The 18,459-nt window shown below is 44.3% G+C and overlaps 1 protein-coding gene across 1 annotated transcript in view; it reads right to left on the reverse strand.

Annotated features, from left to right (window-relative positions):
* Nucleotides 1-17,261: 17,261 nt before the first annotated feature.
* PNPLA7 (patatin like phospholipase domain containing 7) overlaps nucleotides 17,262-18,459 on the reverse strand; it is a 143,450-nt gene continuing 142,252 nt past the window's right edge. The window contains exon 29 of the mRNA XM_018556766.1: nucleotides 17,262-17,674. Coding sequence (XP_018412268.1) covers nucleotides 17,594-17,674 — 81 coding nt within the window. The 3' untranslated portion in view covers nucleotides 17,262-17,593. The remainder of the gene's footprint in view (nucleotides 17,675-18,459) is intronic.

The following is an 18,459-nucleotide window of genomic DNA, read 5'->3' on the forward strand; positions in this document are numbered from 1 at the left end:
GTCCTTGGCGGCAGGGTCTGTCTAAATTGGCCCTACTATGAATGCGATGTGAGATAGGGACCTTGGATTGTAAACTCCTTGGCGGCAGGGGCTGTCTAAATTGGTCCTACTATGAATGCGATGTGACATAGGGACCTTGGATTGTAAGCTCCTTGGTGGCAGGGGCTGTCTAAATTGGCCCTACTATGAATGCCTGTGAGATAGGGACCTTGGATTGTAAGCTCCTTGGTGGCAGGGGCTGTCTAAATTGGCCCTACTATGAATGCGATGTGAGATAGGGACCTTGGATTGTAAGGTCCTTGGCGGCAGGGGCTGTCTAAATTGGCCCTACTATGAATAAGATGTGAGATAGGGACCTTGGGTTGTAAGCTCCTTGGTGGCAGGGGCTGTCTAAATTGGCCCTACTATGAATAAGATGTGAGATAGGGACTTTAGATTGTAAGCTCCTTGGCGGCAGGAGCTGTCTAAATTGGTCCTACTATGAATGCGATGTGAGATAGGGACTTTAGATTGTAAGCTCCTTGGCGGCAGGAGCTGTCTAAATTGGTCCTACTATGAATGCGATGTGAGATAGGGACCTTGGATTGTAAGCTCCTTGGCGGCAGGAGCTGTCTAAATTGGTCCTACTATGAATGTGATGTGAGATAGGGACTTTAGATTGTAAGCTCCTTGGCGGCAGGGGCTGTCTAAATTGGTCCTACTATGAATGCCTGTGAGATAGGGACCTTAGTTTGTAAGCTCCTTGGCGGCAGGTGCTGTCTACATTGGCCCTATTATGAATGTGATGTGAGATAGGGACTTTAGATTGTAAGCTCATTTCTGCAGGGGCTGTCTAAATTGGTCCTACTATGAATGCGGAGTAGCATGATCTGTGCTTCATCAGCTTCGATGGGGTCCATAGGGGACATTAGGTGTCTAATAGACCCTTGATGTCTCCATATAGAGGACCTGTCAATTCCTCTGTGCTATCACATGGGCGACTTGACATGTTTGGTATCTATGTACTCGACATGACCCCATCTTTTATATTTCACCAGTAGATTGGGAGTTATATTCTGTTTGTGTGCACTAAAATTCAATAAAGTGTATTTTTTCATATTTGATAAACAATTGTGCAAATATTAGACGACATAAAAAAATGGTGTTTTTTATTCGCCTCTGCCTGCAGAAAATATATCATTGTTTTCAGGCCTTTAAGCGGTTTTCTAGCTCGGGCTTGCAATGTATGTATTTAGCACTCTTTGAGTAAACGTTCTTATTATTCCACCTTCAGATGAGTGGTTGAGGCTGAATTCCACAATACTGGTACCCCGGAGTAGAGACATTTTCTCTGCTGGAACAGGCGGTGTGTGTTGTTACCTCATAGGTTATATAAGCTGTCAGCTGCAATTATTATATATGTGTGCGCTGCACAGCACCCCGAACGCCTCTTGCAATATTCAGGATCACGGCGGCGCTCAGCCCGTTGTATTGTGACAATACAATGGCAGACAATCACAGGAAGGGGGGTCAGTATGATTCAGTCTGCAAAGGGCCAACAGTTTCCTCCCTGGGCGGGCGGTTCACCAGTCGGTCAGAGGGGTACGGTTTCTGCGTGTCTCTGTTTGGCCGGTCGCAGATTATGGCTTTGTCCCTGGGGTGACAATGTTCCATTTTCCTTATACTGGAAGCCCACAGGAACGCACAGGTGACACCATTACAATGACTTTACTTTCAGTGATGTGATTCAGGGAAAGTGAAATTGTATCCCACAGATGTCAAAGGTAACAAAAGTAAACATGTCATTAGTGTAAAGATATAACAGCAGCGTCAATTAAAGATGAACTCCAAGAAACAAAAACAAACAATGCTGGTAATTTATTCATCTAAAAAAAATAATGCACTGAGAGGGTTAAGTATCCGTTTTCCTTTTGGGACAAAAATAAGTTCTACTCACCTGCACCTCAGATCCAGCTGGCTGCTATACAGGTCCCTCCTGCATGTCTCCCCCTCTCCAGTGATGGAATGTCCCTTGGCATCCCCACATCTAATACACTGTATAGAGAGTGATGACTCACGGGGCCGTAGGCTGCTGGAGTGGAGGGGGAGTGAGGCAAGTTCCAAGTGAGCATAACTTTGTTTATTTTCATCCCTAGATGAAAACAAGCAGTTAACACTCACAGTGCTGGAGCAGCCCCACTGCAAGGGTTAATAATAATTGTGGAGTTCTTTTTAAAGGGCATCTATGGTCAAAACCTTAAAAAAAAAACAAGACATGTATTTCTATATTGAATTCTATTCCACTCCTAATAACCACATGGATCTAGAAATGTGTAAACTTATTAAAGATGCCCATAAGATGGACTTCCTCAATACAGTGACACAGTCTCACTGAGCCCTGTGAATATGCTCTTCTTTGTGTCATCACTCTCACAACTCAACACCTGAACAATGTAACATTATAATTTCTTGCTGGAAGCAATGCATGATGGGATATGCAGTTTTGAGAAATTGAGATTCCATCACATCAAGCCGCAGAGAAAGAGAAGCAAAGAACACTGGGAATCCATGAAGTTGATGAAAGTGATGGGCAGATGGAAGGCAGCACTCGCTACATAAGAGGGATTTTTCATGTAAGCTTTGATTGTATTATCAATAACAATTTGTTATTGATAATACAATACAGGATATTTGGGGACAATCAGGTGTGTGTGTGTGTCACATGCACAGACTCCATGTTTTGAGTAATTCGAAATGAAACATTTTTAAACTCCTCAAAGTAGCGAGCTTTTGCGATATAAGAGGCGAAGACACTCAAATATCAACAATGGTGCAGAAGTTTCCATGAATGTGTTACATTTTTCAGCTGGTTCTATGTTCATTTGTTCAGCCCGTGGGCACATTGATTGATCGGCTGCCGGCTCTGTTCGAAGATTTTCCAACCAGCTCCTTCAAAAAGCTGATCGAGGGATGCTGGCTGAAAGGGTACCGACAGCGGCACTCACTGTGTGTTCCTGAAGAACCTGGCTGAAATTTACATAATGTATGGCCACCTCTGTTTGCTTTTGGGTTCTTCTTGATCTTGTGGTAGGATGAATCCCTGACCAACTATGATTAGACCAGATAGTGTGTGCATGCGTGAGTGCTATATATATATACCCTGTTTCCCCGAAAATAAGACCTACCCCAAAAATAAGACCTAGTACTATTTTTGGGAATTGCTAAAATATAAGACCTACCCCGAAAATAAGACCTAGTTGTGACCATTCCCAGCGCCGTGGTGGCATAAGGGGAAACTTGAAGAGCCGCGGGAGAGAATCAGCGGTGCCAGCGCTAGAGGAAGCGAGGCAGCACCGGAGGGAGCAGAGCCGCATAAGCCGATGCCTCCTCTATAGCGCCGGCTCCTGTCACAGGCGGAGTAATACCAAATGCACTCCGTCTGTGAGGAATCGATAGGGAAAGTGCGCTTCGCTCATTCTGGCCAGCGATTGGTTAGCAAATTGCTCTTGGAAAGGTACGGCACCCCTGATTGCCCTGATCACCATATTTTTGTAGATGAATAAGTGTGGATTGTTGTACATTAAATTTAAAAAAATAAGACCTACCCCGAAAGTAAAACCTAGTGTGTTTTTTTGAGCCAAAAAAAATATAAGACAGTGTCTTATTTTCGGGGAAACACGGTATATATATATATAACGGAGTATTGTAGTATGCGATGATACCTTTCTTATTGTACTAACAAAATATATAAAAGACAAGCTTTCGAGAGGGAGTTTTAAAAACTCTCATGAAAGAAAAACATTCGAAATAAAAATGATTTTACATTCCAATACCATAAAGGAGGGACTTAATGTGGATTCTGGTTTTCTTACACACTACCAGAACTTTTTATGAATATACAGAACATAATGATATTCATGTATGTTGTATATCCCTGATCTGTGCAGGATTTATTGGTCACCCTATGTTTATTTGTTCTGTGTTCTAGTTATCAGGCTACATACTTTACTCCCAGGTCCAACATTTAACTTTAAGTGGTAAACGTTGTCATGTTGATCAGTATTGCTTCTGACCTGAAGAAGAGAGGTTAACTCTCGAAAGCTTGTATTTTATATATTTTGTTAGTCCAATAAGAAAGGTAGCATCACATACTACAATACTCCCTTTTGTTTTTGTTTTTTTAGACATCTCTACTGGACTAATACGGCTTACCCATTTACATTACACTATATATATATACACATACATACATACACACACATTATTTATTTAAATTCTATTACTAAATATAACTGGAAGTAAAAATAGTTTAATGATCCATATAGCTTTGTGAAGATTATTGCTTAACAACTGTGTCTGTTTCACTGCAATGTGATCTCATTCCTGCTTCAACATTCTTGTGCTTCATTCATGACTGAGCTCTCTGCCACATAGTGGTGGCACACCAGCAATCTTATCATTTTATTATCATTATGACATTCTCCTGTCTGTGTAAAGGAGGACTCCCACTGTTATTTTACCTTAGTGGGGTTAAACTTGCATTACAACAAACATGGTCACCTAACTCCAACAGCCCTCCCTACCTTGGCACTGCAAAAATGAACCTCATGGGACATCCAAGCCCGGATTTCCCACAAGGCCACAGAGGCCCGGCCTCGGGGCGGCAGAGGTGACCTTGTAGGGGAAGTTGCGGGCGCCGGTGTAAGGTGTCCCGGCGGCGGACCGTAGTGTGCGGCCGCCGTCCAATCACGACGGGGCGGGCCGAGGCTCTGCAGCAGTGTTACGTTCTATGCCAGTTCCCGTCCGAACCAATGGCATGGGCAAGGCTGAATGAATGTGGACTGCACTGACACTGCACAGGCCATGCAGCAAAATGTTGTGTGACCACGCCCTCTCCTCCTTTTCCTTACAAGAGACAGGCTCATCTTCAATAGTGAATTTGCATACGCTGACAAAGACATATATGCCAGCTTACTTTGCATTTTATTATTATATTATTCTAATATAATATTTTATAACCTATTCTCTTTTTTTGTGTGAATAGGTAATAAAATATTTCACATTTTCTATGTTCAGCGAGAGCTCTAACATTTGCATCAGATGTTTACAAACCCAATCTTACCCACTTTGCTGAAAAAGGCTTGTTGTTCACAGAGCTCTGTAGTTGGTGCTCAGGTCACACACACAGCTGAATGATCCACCAGTGACTCAACTTCTCCCCCAATCCCTGCACTGTAATACTCCACAAAGAGTTCTAAATAGAGAATTGCAGCTCAGAAGCCAAGAGCATCTGCTGTGACATCTCTTTAGAAAACAGCAGTGCTCCGGGAATCCTTTGTCATGGGTACATCACGCATTACTCTTTTAGTTAGCTAATCAGTGCTGGGCTTTAAAAGAAATACTTCTGTACACCTTCAGTACATGTATCCAAACTGGCAATAGGCAGTCACGTGTAGTGTTAGGTGTACGAATCAGAGGGAAGCATGGCTCACAGTCAGGCTATTTTTAATTGAATAGCTATGGTGCATCTGCTGACACTGCTCAATGGTGAGGATAGTGGATAGCATTAGCAGATGAGAGGTGCTAGGATCTGATTGCGATTGTCCAATTATTTTACTAGGAGTTTCTTTAATGGAGCTTAATAGCTTAGTTGTGACCCCAAACCCCCCCCCCGAAGGGATCCCAAACTGCAAGGGGTCTTGGAAGAGTCTAGTGAAGCAAAGAGCATGGGCACCACTAAACATAGAAGAGTTAAAAATGCTTAATTGGTAGAGATGCTCTTTTGCCTCCACTAATGAAACATTGTAGACTCTTCTATGTGTGGTGGTGCCCCCCATTCTTTGTCCCAATGGGTTTAAATACCTTGTCAGATCACAACTGTATTCCTTCATTATAAGTCACTATGGGGAGGTGTCTGCAGCTCCCTTCTCCAACTCCATTCCAAACATTTTGTGTTTATTGATGACCTGGCCTTTACCAATGCTGTGACTGAAATCCCACAGACTTTCTAGTAACAACCTCCATTTTCATAGTCTTCCCTCCACTCTCTTGTCACAGTAGTGGTGCACTGTATCTAAGTATGACCGGATGAAGACCTGGTGAATGTTACCAGAATGTAACCCAATTATTCAGATGTACCCCCTCTTGGTCTCTGTTGCAGAAATCCGTGTGAGGACCCTGGTGGTGAGGGGTGTGGCTGTTACTCTGCTCTGTCAGCACAAAGTAAATGAGGAAACAGCATTTTTCTCTGAGAGATAAAGGTATTTGAAGGCATTTCTAAGCAAATCATAACATGCATGGGGCACAGGACCTGCAATATTTCAATTTGGATTTAGCATTGCATAATAACATCAGGCAAATAATGACATTTGAAGGCTTCAGTAAAACGCACACCTACAGCCAGCAGGGTGAATGTGCTAATTTTGCATAAACCGCTTTTCCAGGGACAATTGCAGAGTAAGAAGCCTGGTAGTCTGGCATGGAGCAAGGTTGGCACTAGTTGCCTGGCAGAAAAAACATTTTGGGAAACGTGCCGCACGCTGGCAGCTGCACATCTAACTCTGTATATTTCCTATTATATTACAATGATTAGAGAGGGTTTGTGTACCTCAGAGGAGCCAAGAATAATCAAATGAAATGTACCGTAGCGCATTTCAGGACTGATCCACGTGTGTTGTCATTGACAATCATTCTGCAGGGAATTGTTTTACATACATATATGATTCTGTCTCCAGATCTTTGTAGCAGGAACAAGCTTTTACCGCCAGTATTGATAGAAAGGAAGAAGCACTAACGCAAAGTATCAATAGTTTTATATGGTGCTCCATTAAATGTTACATTCTCAGTCTTTAAAGTGATAGTAAACCTTTAATTTTTTTATTTTAATCAATGGGAGACTTTATTTATGCAGAACTTTAGTTTTTGTTTATTCTTCAATTCCCCATTTTCTAGTGGGTGCTCGCAGGGCCCGCCCCCTGCACGGGTGCCTCCATCTGCTAAGCAGGTGTTGTGGAGACACTCGTGCGTGCGCGTTCCTGGCAGTGCCCGCAGTAGCTGTGTGTATCCATAGACACACACAGCCCTGTGGCAGTCCATACCCCTCCTCTCTGCCCAACAGTTTGACTGACAGCAAAAGGAACCCATTGCTCCTCTGCCCTCAGTATCCTCCCCCACAGCCAGGAAGTTTGGGAACGGAGGATGCTTCAGGGACTGGCGATGACAGGTAAGTGTGTGGGGGGGACGGTGAAGTCAAAAAGGTAGTGGGCGTTTTTTACCTTTAATGCAGAGAATGCATTAAGGTAAATTGCATTGCTTATTGCGACAAAACGCTCAGGTGTGCACAGGGGCCATAAGAATGAATGGGATTTTTTTTTTTTTTTAGTGAAGCTTTCTGTCGCGCTGAGGGCCGGTTCACACGACAAAGATCTGCAAAAATAGTGCTTGCAGTATTTTTGCAGATCGTACTGGACTGGAACGTAGGCACTAATTTACCTTCGCTAAGCTGGCCATACACCAGTTAAGTTTTGTTTTAAAAAAATAGTTTTAGGAAAATTCATGGGGTCAAACGACTGTGGTCATTTTTGACTGTAGTGATGAAAACAGGATGAGCAGGATGAAAATGTTTTCTCAAACAAAAGTCTAAAGGTGCCCACACACCAGGGGCGGACTGGGCCGGGGGGCAGGGTGGCAATTGCCCCCCCGGGCCTCTGTGCTGCCTTTAAAAACGGCCGCTGCCCGCGGCCGTCAGGGGGCCCGTCACTGGACCAGTGTGCTATAATTTTCCTCAACCCGTACTCTACCGCGTCTCTTCCAGGTGCACATGCCATGAAGAAAGGGGGTCATGAAAACAGCTGATTCGGATGACTCGGCCCCACTGGAAGTGACACAGTCGAGAAAATGTATAGGATCGAGAAAAATTATAGAACACTGACACTGTCCAGCCCCTCCCACTAACCTCCCACTCTCCTCCCACAGCTCACAGCCCAGAAGCATGGACAGCCAGCGGCGGTCTACAGTGGGTGAGAGTGCCTAAGTACCAGACATGGAGCGGAGTAAGGCCAGAACCATGTAGGGAGCACGGTGGGAGGAGAGCACCTTCCCCCAGCCAATCACCCCTTACTAGGAGTCCTCACATCAGCCGACCATTCACTACTGTTACATGGATGGCAAAAGTGGCAGACGGGGGCGGGGAGAAGGCAGGGAAGAGGCAGAGCGGGAGGGGGGCCAAGTTGCTGCACCATGGGCCTCTGGGTTGTACTTGCCCCCTGGGCTAAAAGTTGCCAGTCAGCCCCTGCCACACACCTTACAATTATCTGCAGATTTTCTGTGGTCAGATGGAAAAAGTGCAACAGATTGGCCCAGGTGGAGATTACTCCATCCTCACTGTTAAGTGTAGTTGGAGGAATCTGTTGCACCTTTTCCATCTGACCACAGAAAGTCTGCAGATAATTGTAAGGTGTGTGGGCAGCTTAACAGTGAATGTGGTTTTCATTTAGGAAACTCCATTCATTCCAAAATCAAATGAAATTTGGAACGGCATTTATCAAGCCTCTGATGGCGTTATTGAATGCTCTGATGAGATTTTACCAGTGTGTGGCCAGCTTAACGCTTACTGTATGTTGTCTCCCCTGCCCCAACCCCCCCTCCCAATTTTACACTCACCTGTCCCCAATCCATAGAAATATGTCCGATGTACTCACACAACCAGTTGGCAAAATCTTCTGAGCCGGGCCCGGGCGTGTGCTATGTACTCTATATTTGGTCCTATGGAAAGTTGGGCCTCTGTTCTACGGTGGAGTAGGGTTGTGCACAGTGCTGGCTCAGAAGATTTGTTGGCAATATCTCACAGGATCAGGGACAGATGATTGGTGGGATGACTGGAAGCATGGGAAGCTACTATACTTCTCCTTGTTAGGTTAAATGAAGAATCCAGGCATTTATAAAAACAGAATTTGTCCAGTTATGTGATCCTTTAAAATTCCTTAAAGCCCGACTCCGGGGAAATGAAGTTTTTCCTGCCAGTGGGGCTGCCCCTGCACTGCAAGGGTTAAGTCTTCGTTTATGTCTAGGGTGCAGGAAAAAGCTGTTTTTCTTACCTGATCCCCGCTCCCTTGCGAGCTGCTAGACCAGTCCCTGCAGCCTTTCCTCCCCGTCACTCCAGCGGTCTAAGACCACTGATATCAAGTACAATGCATGCTCCATACATTGTCGGTTAGGATGCCAAGAGACATTCCACAGCCAAAGTGGAGGAGTAGAGGAGAGCTCCAATGTCCAGGTGAGCTGACATCAGGTAAGCAAAGCAGCTTTTTCCTCTCCCCTAGGCATAAACAAACAGTTAACCCTCACTGGGAAGAGGCAGCCCCCCTTACATTTTTCTGGAGTTGGGCTTTAAGTTAGTTAAGTTATAGCATTAGTCTGCTATAATACCCTGCAAAGCAGTACTGAGAGAGGGAGTGACAACACTTATGGGCAGGGGCAGACTGACAATACATGGGGGCCCTTGGGAAATACGAGATTATGGGCCCCCCTTGTGCTCCACCCATATACAACCTTTAGAGCATGTAGTTTGGGTGCATACCGCACATGCCGTATGCAAACCCCCCACTCCCCACTTGCTCCAGTGTGTGCAGAAAGGCCCCAGGATGGTCAGTCTGCCCGAATGGTCAGTCCGCCATGGCCAGAACCAATGCATGGCAAACCTCAGAGCAGAACCAATGCACGGCAGACTGATCCTTAGACCAGCACCAATATACGGCAGACCCCAGAAGAGAACCAAAGCACGGCAGACTGATCCTTAGACCAGCACCAATATACGGCAGACCCCAGATGAGAAATCCATAGCCAGCCTCTGCCTGTAGGGGCGTGACTTGCACGACAACTAGGATAGGACAGCTGGGTAGGAGCCTGAGCTCCCGGCTGACCCAATGGAGCTCGGACCTGGTACAGGAGAGCAGACTGTACCCCCCCAACCCCACCCCATCGGTGGCCCTGACTATTGGAGTGGGGGGAAGACAAGGGCCCTGAGTGCCCGAATGGTCAGTCTGCCCCTGCTTCTGGGCAGCCAATCAGGACATTACTGCATTGCACAGTGCTGTCAGAGTACAGGAGGAGAGAGTATAGGGATGACCTTCCAGTGTGCTTCTCTTTGTCAAATCACAGGCAGGTCAGTGTATTGCTTAAATGAAGTAAAGAAAAGGTCGCTATCCCAGCTACGCAGATCCCACTTTTGTTTCAGATGTATAAACGAAAAAAAGACGGGCACTCTGTCATGGACTGAGGGCCAGACAATTGCTTGAGATGGCCACAGTCATGTAAAAGTGCGATGACATGTGCAATGGTGTCACTGCAGGGTGATGCCCTGCCTCGGAACACCCCTGAAGGGGAGTGGCATAATAAAAATGCAGAGGGGTGTAGGAGGGGTTTACTGCTCTGGATGGTCATTATCCCTGTGTACCGAAATTGTTAATAATGGGAGTCCCATATTCCGTAAAAACGGTCTCCATTGCTGTATGGTGAGCAGGGGATATCTTTGTTTATTTTTTATGGAGCGAATATTCACATGGAAGTGACATTTGCATGTCTCTAGTCTGGAGCTTATAATAGAGGTGATACCATTGTAGTCCATGGTTGCTTCTACCTTCATGGCTCTATTGTTGAGCCTGGAGCTCTAATTAGCCAAGTCATGTCCTTTGCTTGCCATTTGGAACTATATATGTGAAATACAAATACAGCACATTTCCTCCTCATCTCATCTAATCTCCAGATAACAGACTCTGATCTGCCTGTGAAGTATTTCATGTGTTGTCATGTTTTACATGGACCATTCACACATTGCAGTTTTCACACTCATGCTGACATGCTTTGAGCTTAGCTATTCTGACAGCATCTTGTCTTTGTCTCTGATTGCTTTAACTCTGTGATGTATGCTGCTGTTCAGATGTAGGGCAGTCTGGGGAGTGACAAGGTTGTCACAATATCACATAGTGGGATATTTTTAGGTCGGGGTTTACATTTAAGATTACGTAGGGATGCCCGAAGGCTCCTGGGATTGCCATGTCATATTCCAGAAGGCAGTGTCTTACTCAGGTGCTCAGGTCTGCCACAAGATTCTGTGCATGTGCAGATGTGAGAGAGAAGCTGATTGGTTGCCGTGCACAGCTGCTCCAGATTTTGTCTGCTCCAGTTTTGATGAATTCCCCCCAATGTGATTTGTGTATTGCTTCCAGATCTGTGCAGTAATCCAGTGTGAAACTTTCCCCCCTGTGCAGGAGCTTCCTGTAATAAAGACCGGTCACTGTTGTTTTCTCTTTTTGTGCAGGGTGACTGGTCCTGTCTCTGCCCCCTCCTGTAGTTGTTCAATAGGCTGTCTGTAGTGGGTGGGGTCGGCTGGGTCCCTCCCACAGACTGAATAAAGCACAGTAATGATGTCACCGCTACTTTTACAAGGTAATAATATGCAAAGGCATATGGCACACACAAAGGGGGTTTATATCTTTTGTGGCTATTGGGGAATCTATTTAATTGTTGCGTTTTTTTTTGTGTGGCTCAGCTTTAAATGCATTAGCAAAAATAAGGATGCAAGCATGTAAACATACAAAAGGAGAATCAGACATCACTTGAAAACGGAAATAAAAAACACACCCACTAATACAGCTATGCATTCATTAAAAATACATTTTTAAATGCAGTTAGTATAAGTACCTGAATCGATGTTGTATCGGCCACTTGGAATCTTCTGTACAGCAGACCTCAGACTGAGAAAGGGAGGGACAGAACTAGGAGCCAGTTCGAGGAGCTGTACACTTGTGTGCTGATATGAAACGTAGATAGGAGGGGAGAGCAAACTGAGCAGAGGGGTGAACTGCTGCTGCTCCTTACATGTCCAAGCACAAGCAGGGGGTGGGGAGGTGACTTGGCTTCAGTGCCTAACTACAGAAAATTCAGGTCACAGCCTGGTTGTGCTGTCAGGACTGTGTAAATTTCAGCACTGGATGGAAACAAAAACAAATTATTTGTCAAATAAAATGGCTGCTATCTATAAATTGCATCCGTGTATTCAGCCGTGTGCCTGGAGTTCAGCAACACTGCAAAAATAACACATGCTAATATGTGCTCAATAAAACCCCATCCTTTTCACCTAAAGAAGTCCCATGATACCATTTCCTACTGAAATGAATACATTTCAATCTCGAGGAAAAAGGAGCACTGTGGAATTTACTCTGACATCTGATTTCAATTATGGAAGTCAAGTAGACCCCATCACCGACGGGTACACAGGGACTCTCAGCCTGGAGGGTGGTGAAGACTTTGGGTGTGACACAGATAAGACTTTTCCCAAATGTAATATACAGCTTTGTGCTGAGCAATATTGACAATTAAACCTTGATTGTGGTGGAATATATTCGAGAAAGTCACACACAGAGTGTTCCTGCTCTGGAATGGATTCAGCTCGGAGTTTATTTTGGGAATAGAATTAGCCACTATTGGTAAACGGTTTAGAAGGGAAGCTGTGGAGAATGAGAATTTAAATGGGGGAATTACTTCTCATTACTCATTCTCAGCCTCCTGCCTGGCTCAGCTTCATTTATTGAGCCACAAATACAATTTCTGCTCAGAGGTAAGAAGGACTAAAACTTCTGAATGCTGAGAAAACTTTCTGCCAGAGCCACAGGAAGGAAACCTATAAAGAAGAATTCCAGGATAACCAAAAATTGCACTCCAGACATCTCCGGAGATGTGATGGGATCCCACAAAAGATGCTGTAACAAGTACCGGAATGTGTGATAAATAGTAATTAACATGGAAAACAAAATGCAAACAAGGTGGATAAAACTCTGTGACTTCTTTAAAACCCAGCACCAGTGACAAACAGATTTTGCTTTGGTAAGGTAGAGAAGATTCACAGTCAGGTTTTATTCGTGTCCCTCTTGGGTAGATTTCTTCTCAGTATAGGAAATGTCTCTTCAAGCGGACACTGGAAAAAAAAGCATTTTAGTAGAGATGGGAACGGTTAGAACACAATATTTGAGGGCTGATTTACATCTATGCATTGTGGGAATGCAGGTGTTGCTCAACGGATGTTACAACGCACCAGTGCGTTGCAGCAAAAGGTTCGTGACAGGTCCAATATTTGGTGCATCAAAATCCCATTGATTTTCATATGGTTTACCTTAATTGTACATGGGCATTGACACAGCGCACAGATGTAATTGGGTCCTTATTGCTGTCTGTGCCTTCCTGTCCCAGTGGCACCACTCCTCTTATTTCTTGTATGGCGTTACAGGGACAGGAAATGGAGGACAATAAAAATAAATAAAAACCTAACAGGTACTTTTAGTCTTCCCCACTCTATCCAAAACTATGGCTGGCATTACCTTTGTTGACCCCAAGTTTCCTATAAATGTCCTAATTCTGCTGCCTTTACAACTGGAAATGTCCACAGTGGACTTGTGGAACTCTGAGTCACATTTGTGTCATGTTGTATCACCTTATGTTCGCTAGAAGAAAGAACTCAAAAGGACAACGTTTCATCTTCAAAGGCCTTTTATTTTTTATAAAATATGTTAGTACATATATATATGATATCCACATTTCCTACCATACATCCCTGTAAATTATAATTCCCCCAGCCAGACATGTCACCAGCACTGTGAGCACTGCCTGCTGGATAATCCCATCCTCGATTTGGCCTATTGACTGTAGTGCTGGATTTGGCAAAATAAAATCTGTCGAAGTTACCACAATGTTAACACGAGGGTAGAAGACCGGAGAAGCAGAATAACAGGACCGAAGAGGTGATCCACAACACGCAGGGAAATCCACAGTCTCCTACTAGCTGAAGAAAGACAGTATTCATATACATTGCTGGCTATATGGGTCCTGGGCTGCCTCACCAAAGAGCTGTCATGGGCTTAAGCATACGAGCGCTGAATCATATTATCAGAACCATGGTTTGATGCCCAGTAAATCATAAAAGGCTTAAATCACGTGTGGTGAATGAAGGCTGTCAAGCATATATTATACCATTTGCATGAACTGCATGTATGGACAGCATAAGAGTGTATGTCGCTGCATCTGTTCTCATCTGAGCCCGTTTATCTTCAGTGACTCATGCACAGAGCATACACTTATTACCATAGCTGACTGCAGGTCTCTATGGTGAATGTGTGTCAATGCTCTTTCATACTTTTGGAGAAAAAGTTATGTCCAGAGAACAGTAACATGCTAACGGCTAGCTAAGGAATAATCAAAACCTTTAAAGTGCGCAGCCTATAATGCTGAATATTGGCGTAGACTGGAGTGCCTCTTTACGTCCCACTTTGGCCGGGAGGGAGCCTGAAAAATCCAAGTACTTTGCATAGAGTGGGGAGTACCCCATGTACAGCATGGAATGGTTGTTCCCAAATCCAGACTGGACACCAACAAGATAGCTGCTCTGTCATGTACCAGGTATCTGTTGCTCAGTTTGATTAGTTAAGCTGTGGCACTTCCCCAGTGCTGGGGGCTTCCATATTGTTGATCATAAGCAAATCGAACTTCATAGTACTGAACCACCCAGTGAGCAGGCCATTTTGTTGGTTGATTATCAGGAGCCAAGTCTTATGACCCACTCTATATTCCGCAGTCAATAAGCTGGGTGGTTGTTGTGGGTTTGGAAATGGACACTCTTGAAGCGGGAAAGGGGATCGCCACCACCATTTAGGTGGATGCTGGACTTGCTTCTCTACAAAATATAATTACTGATAAAGCACCAACACTTGTACCAATAATTACATGAGCACTCATAGCTAACCATTGTGGCATTACTATAAGCCCTTGCTGGGTTTTTACTGGTTTAGTCCTGTTCCTCAGGCTGTATTATTTACCAGCAGGCCACTACCTGAGATAAGACAGCAGGCACAGAGTGAGATGACTGTGTACACACCTGATGGGCTATAATTCACATTTGGTGAAGGGCAGGTTAAATAACAGTAAATATTTCCATCTTATCAAGTTAATGAGTGCAAATTGGCAGGTGAAGGACCAGGGGTTAGTGCATAGGAGATGACCTGGCCTTAAAGTGCACCTGTTATAAGAGAAACATGGAGGAATTCCTTAACTCTGTACTTGGCCGGTGACTCAAATTATTCAAGCCACCAGTATTTTTAGGAGAGGTCGGCAAATACCAGCCTGCATATTTCTCTCATGGTAGGTTTGCTGTATGCTCTATTCTCATTTCTAAATTCTAACCGCTATGAAATGAAGAAATGTGAGTTGTATGAAGTACATAAAAGCAGCTTTGGCCTCCAGTTTTCTGGTGAGATGGTAGATATCTGTCCCCGTTTTATAACTGACTCCTGTATAAATGACCCTGATTGTTTATTTGATATTTTAACACAGTTAAAACTTACCTACAATGCCTGAATCACCAGGACACTAGTAGATTTATGTTAGACTTTAAGAACGGGATGGTTGGCCAGTTTTAGTCATGATTTGTTTGGGCTGGTGAGCAGTCTGTTGTGTTTTGGGTTTTGATGTGGAAAGATTTTTAGTTTTCTTTTACTGTGCTCATGTTTTGGAGTGTGTCAGCTAACGTAAGTCTATCCACACGGATTTATCAAGGATTTCATTTACCCAACTCATGTCATACCTAATACTAGATAGCTACATTCAATTGAACCCTGATGATCTATGAAGGTTACCACGTCATGGCATACCTAATACTAGATAGTCACATTCAACTGAACCCTACTGATCTATGAAGGTTACCATGTCATGGCATACCTAATACTAGATAGTCACATTCAACTGAACCCTACTGATCTATGAAGGTTACCATGTCATGGCATACCTAATACTAGATAGCCACATTCAACTGAACCCTACTGATCTATGAAGGTTACCACATCATGGCATACCTAATACTAGATAGCCACATTCAACTGAACCCTACTGATCTATGAAGGTTACCATGTCATGGCATACCTAATACTAGATAGCCACATTTAACTGAACCCTACTGATCTATGAAGGTTTTCATTTAGCCATGACATGGCATACCTAATAGATTGTCACTTCAACAGACCGTGTTCTGTAATATTAAAGATGTCTCCCTACTTATCCTGAAGAAGCTGTTGGATAAGCAGAGAAATATCTTCAACATTGCAGAACAAGCCCAAATCACTGTGACTACTACTAGCCAAGCTGATCAGATTTTCTGCAAAGAAATATTAAGTAGCCCAGAGGACAGAAACCCCTATCGTGGAGAGGGCAGGACTTGTCTACATTCCATTACCTGCATATGTTGCAAAATTCATGGAACTGGTTTAAAATATGACAATTGTATCCTAAGCCGTTTTCCCACAATTCCCCTCTACAGATTTTTGCAGAATCAACTAATCTATATTATATATCAATGGACATTTATTTTAGGAGGTTTCCCCTGTAACCTGTTACCCCATCCTAGTACAAAAAAACAGCCTTCTACTATATAGGGAAATGTGATGTCCTCTCAGTTTCTTTTGCTGCCAATGTCCCTGTTGGGCAGATTTTTTCAGCCTCTTGTCCTGGAGAAACCCAATACACTGCTGTTACCTGGACTTCCTGCTTCTCTTCTCTATATGCTCCTATAGAGAATTCATTAGGTACTGTTGACAGTGTCACTGCCCTGGGTGTCACCGGAGTAGGAAGTGACCAATGGAGACACTAGAAGCATTGAAAACACTAGAGAGGATTCTAAAAGGCAAGTACAATTTTTGGCTGGTGTTCCACCTGAAATGTCCATCCTAGCCATCAATAGGGAAAGAGTTAGTGGCATAAACCTGTTCTGAATGCCTTACAGAGGGATACTGGGATTAAGACTCTGAGCTGGCAATCTAGGCACTTGAACACTGGTGTTTATTGGTGTTAAAAGGAAAACTCTGAGAAATCTGTAACTTACGCTGTATTGAACATATATAATAACAAATGCTTTTTACCCCAAAGCTAAATTCATCTCCCTTTATGTATCTTCCCATAAAGTGTGTTATTACATAGGGCAGGATTGACCTGTCCCTTTACAATGAAGGTTTGGGGGTGACAGCATTGAATGAATGAGGTCACTTTGTGTACCAGCAGCGACCAATGGCACCTCAGATAGAGGCTCAAACTCCAAAGCTGTGGATAAAATGGCGTCATGGGTAAGAGGCACACTGCTGGAAGGAGAACACAAGGCAAGAGCTCCAGTATTGAAGATACCCAAACAGTGTCGGTGATCAGATATTAGAAATGCCCTATAGCTGGAACAGTTTTGTACGGAGTGGTTGTTACCGAATAACCTTGTTAAATTTTTATATATAGATTCATTTTTCTCAAACTATATTCATCTACTAAACATGAAATATATGAGCGTAAGGCCCAAACCAATGTCATCTAGTAAGCATGAAATGTATGAACTTAAGGCTTAAAAGATATTTTTTTGGTTCTCTCCGACCATGTTATGGTATGATCAGCACTGTGCTATTGCAGCTATCGTCCTCCCGGCCAGGTGCAGCATACTACGGAGAGATTAACGGTTCAAGTGTACCGCCTTTAACCACACAGTGTGACTGAACATGAAAGGAAGAGGCTACCGCAAGTCTGTCCAGCTTTTCACCACTCAGCTGTTCTCCGGGATCTTGTCAGATGCTTGTCGTCTCGCCACCGTGCGCTGACGCACTTGCATCTCTGCATCTTCGTCCTGGATTTAAAAACAACAAGTCTGTCAGTATCAGGTGATTAAAAGGGAAAGATTTCTTTGTTTAGAACCACATACGAATGATGAATATAATAAGTAATATAGTGCAGTGCTATTGTAATCATTATTTGTGATGCAAAACAACAAAACTAGAATTCCTGTCCAATACAATGCAAATGAAATGCAAGTCAAAGCAATGGGTATAAAGGGATCATTTATTTCAACAAACACTATCTACTTCCAGAACACGTTTCCGTGCCTACACCATCTCCTTCTCTTCAGCTCTGCTCCTGCTGGCTCTGATGTCACAGACGAAGAACAGATCACTCCGCCGCTCAGTGCTGCAGAGCCCACCATAAATTCCACCTGAGACCCCGCACAGCCCACCTGAGTGTGACCCTGCAGAGCCCCCCATAGACTCTCTATGGGGGGCTCTGCAGGGTCTTAGGTGGGCTGGTCAGGGTTTCTTTCCCTGCACAATACGCTGCTCTTACCCGTCAGCCCCGGGCCGCCCGCTGCTCGGCCCCGGCCTTCTCCACCGCCACCTCCCAGCCTTCTCCACCAGTGCTACCACTGGGCCCTGGCCTATTCCACTGCCGGACCCTGGCCTCCTCCTTACTGGGCCCCCCTCTGCCCCAGACCCCATAGTGACCGCGTGGGTCGCTATGGTGATTGTAATGCTACTGGTGCTGACAACTTCTACTGTGCAGTGAGGCTGCTCATTATAGTGATGGATGAATGGGAAGAAGTGGGCTCGGGCAAGTTAGTTGGTCACACTAGGAAGGTAT

Source organism: Nanorana parkeri, unplaced genomic scaffold (genome assembly GCF_000935625.1).
Source record: "Nanorana parkeri isolate BGI_ZX_2015 unplaced genomic scaffold, ASM93562v1 scaffold251, whole genome shotgun sequence".
In the NCBI taxonomy this organism is placed as follows: Eukaryota; Metazoa; Chordata; class Amphibia; order Anura; family Dicroglossidae; genus Nanorana; species Nanorana parkeri.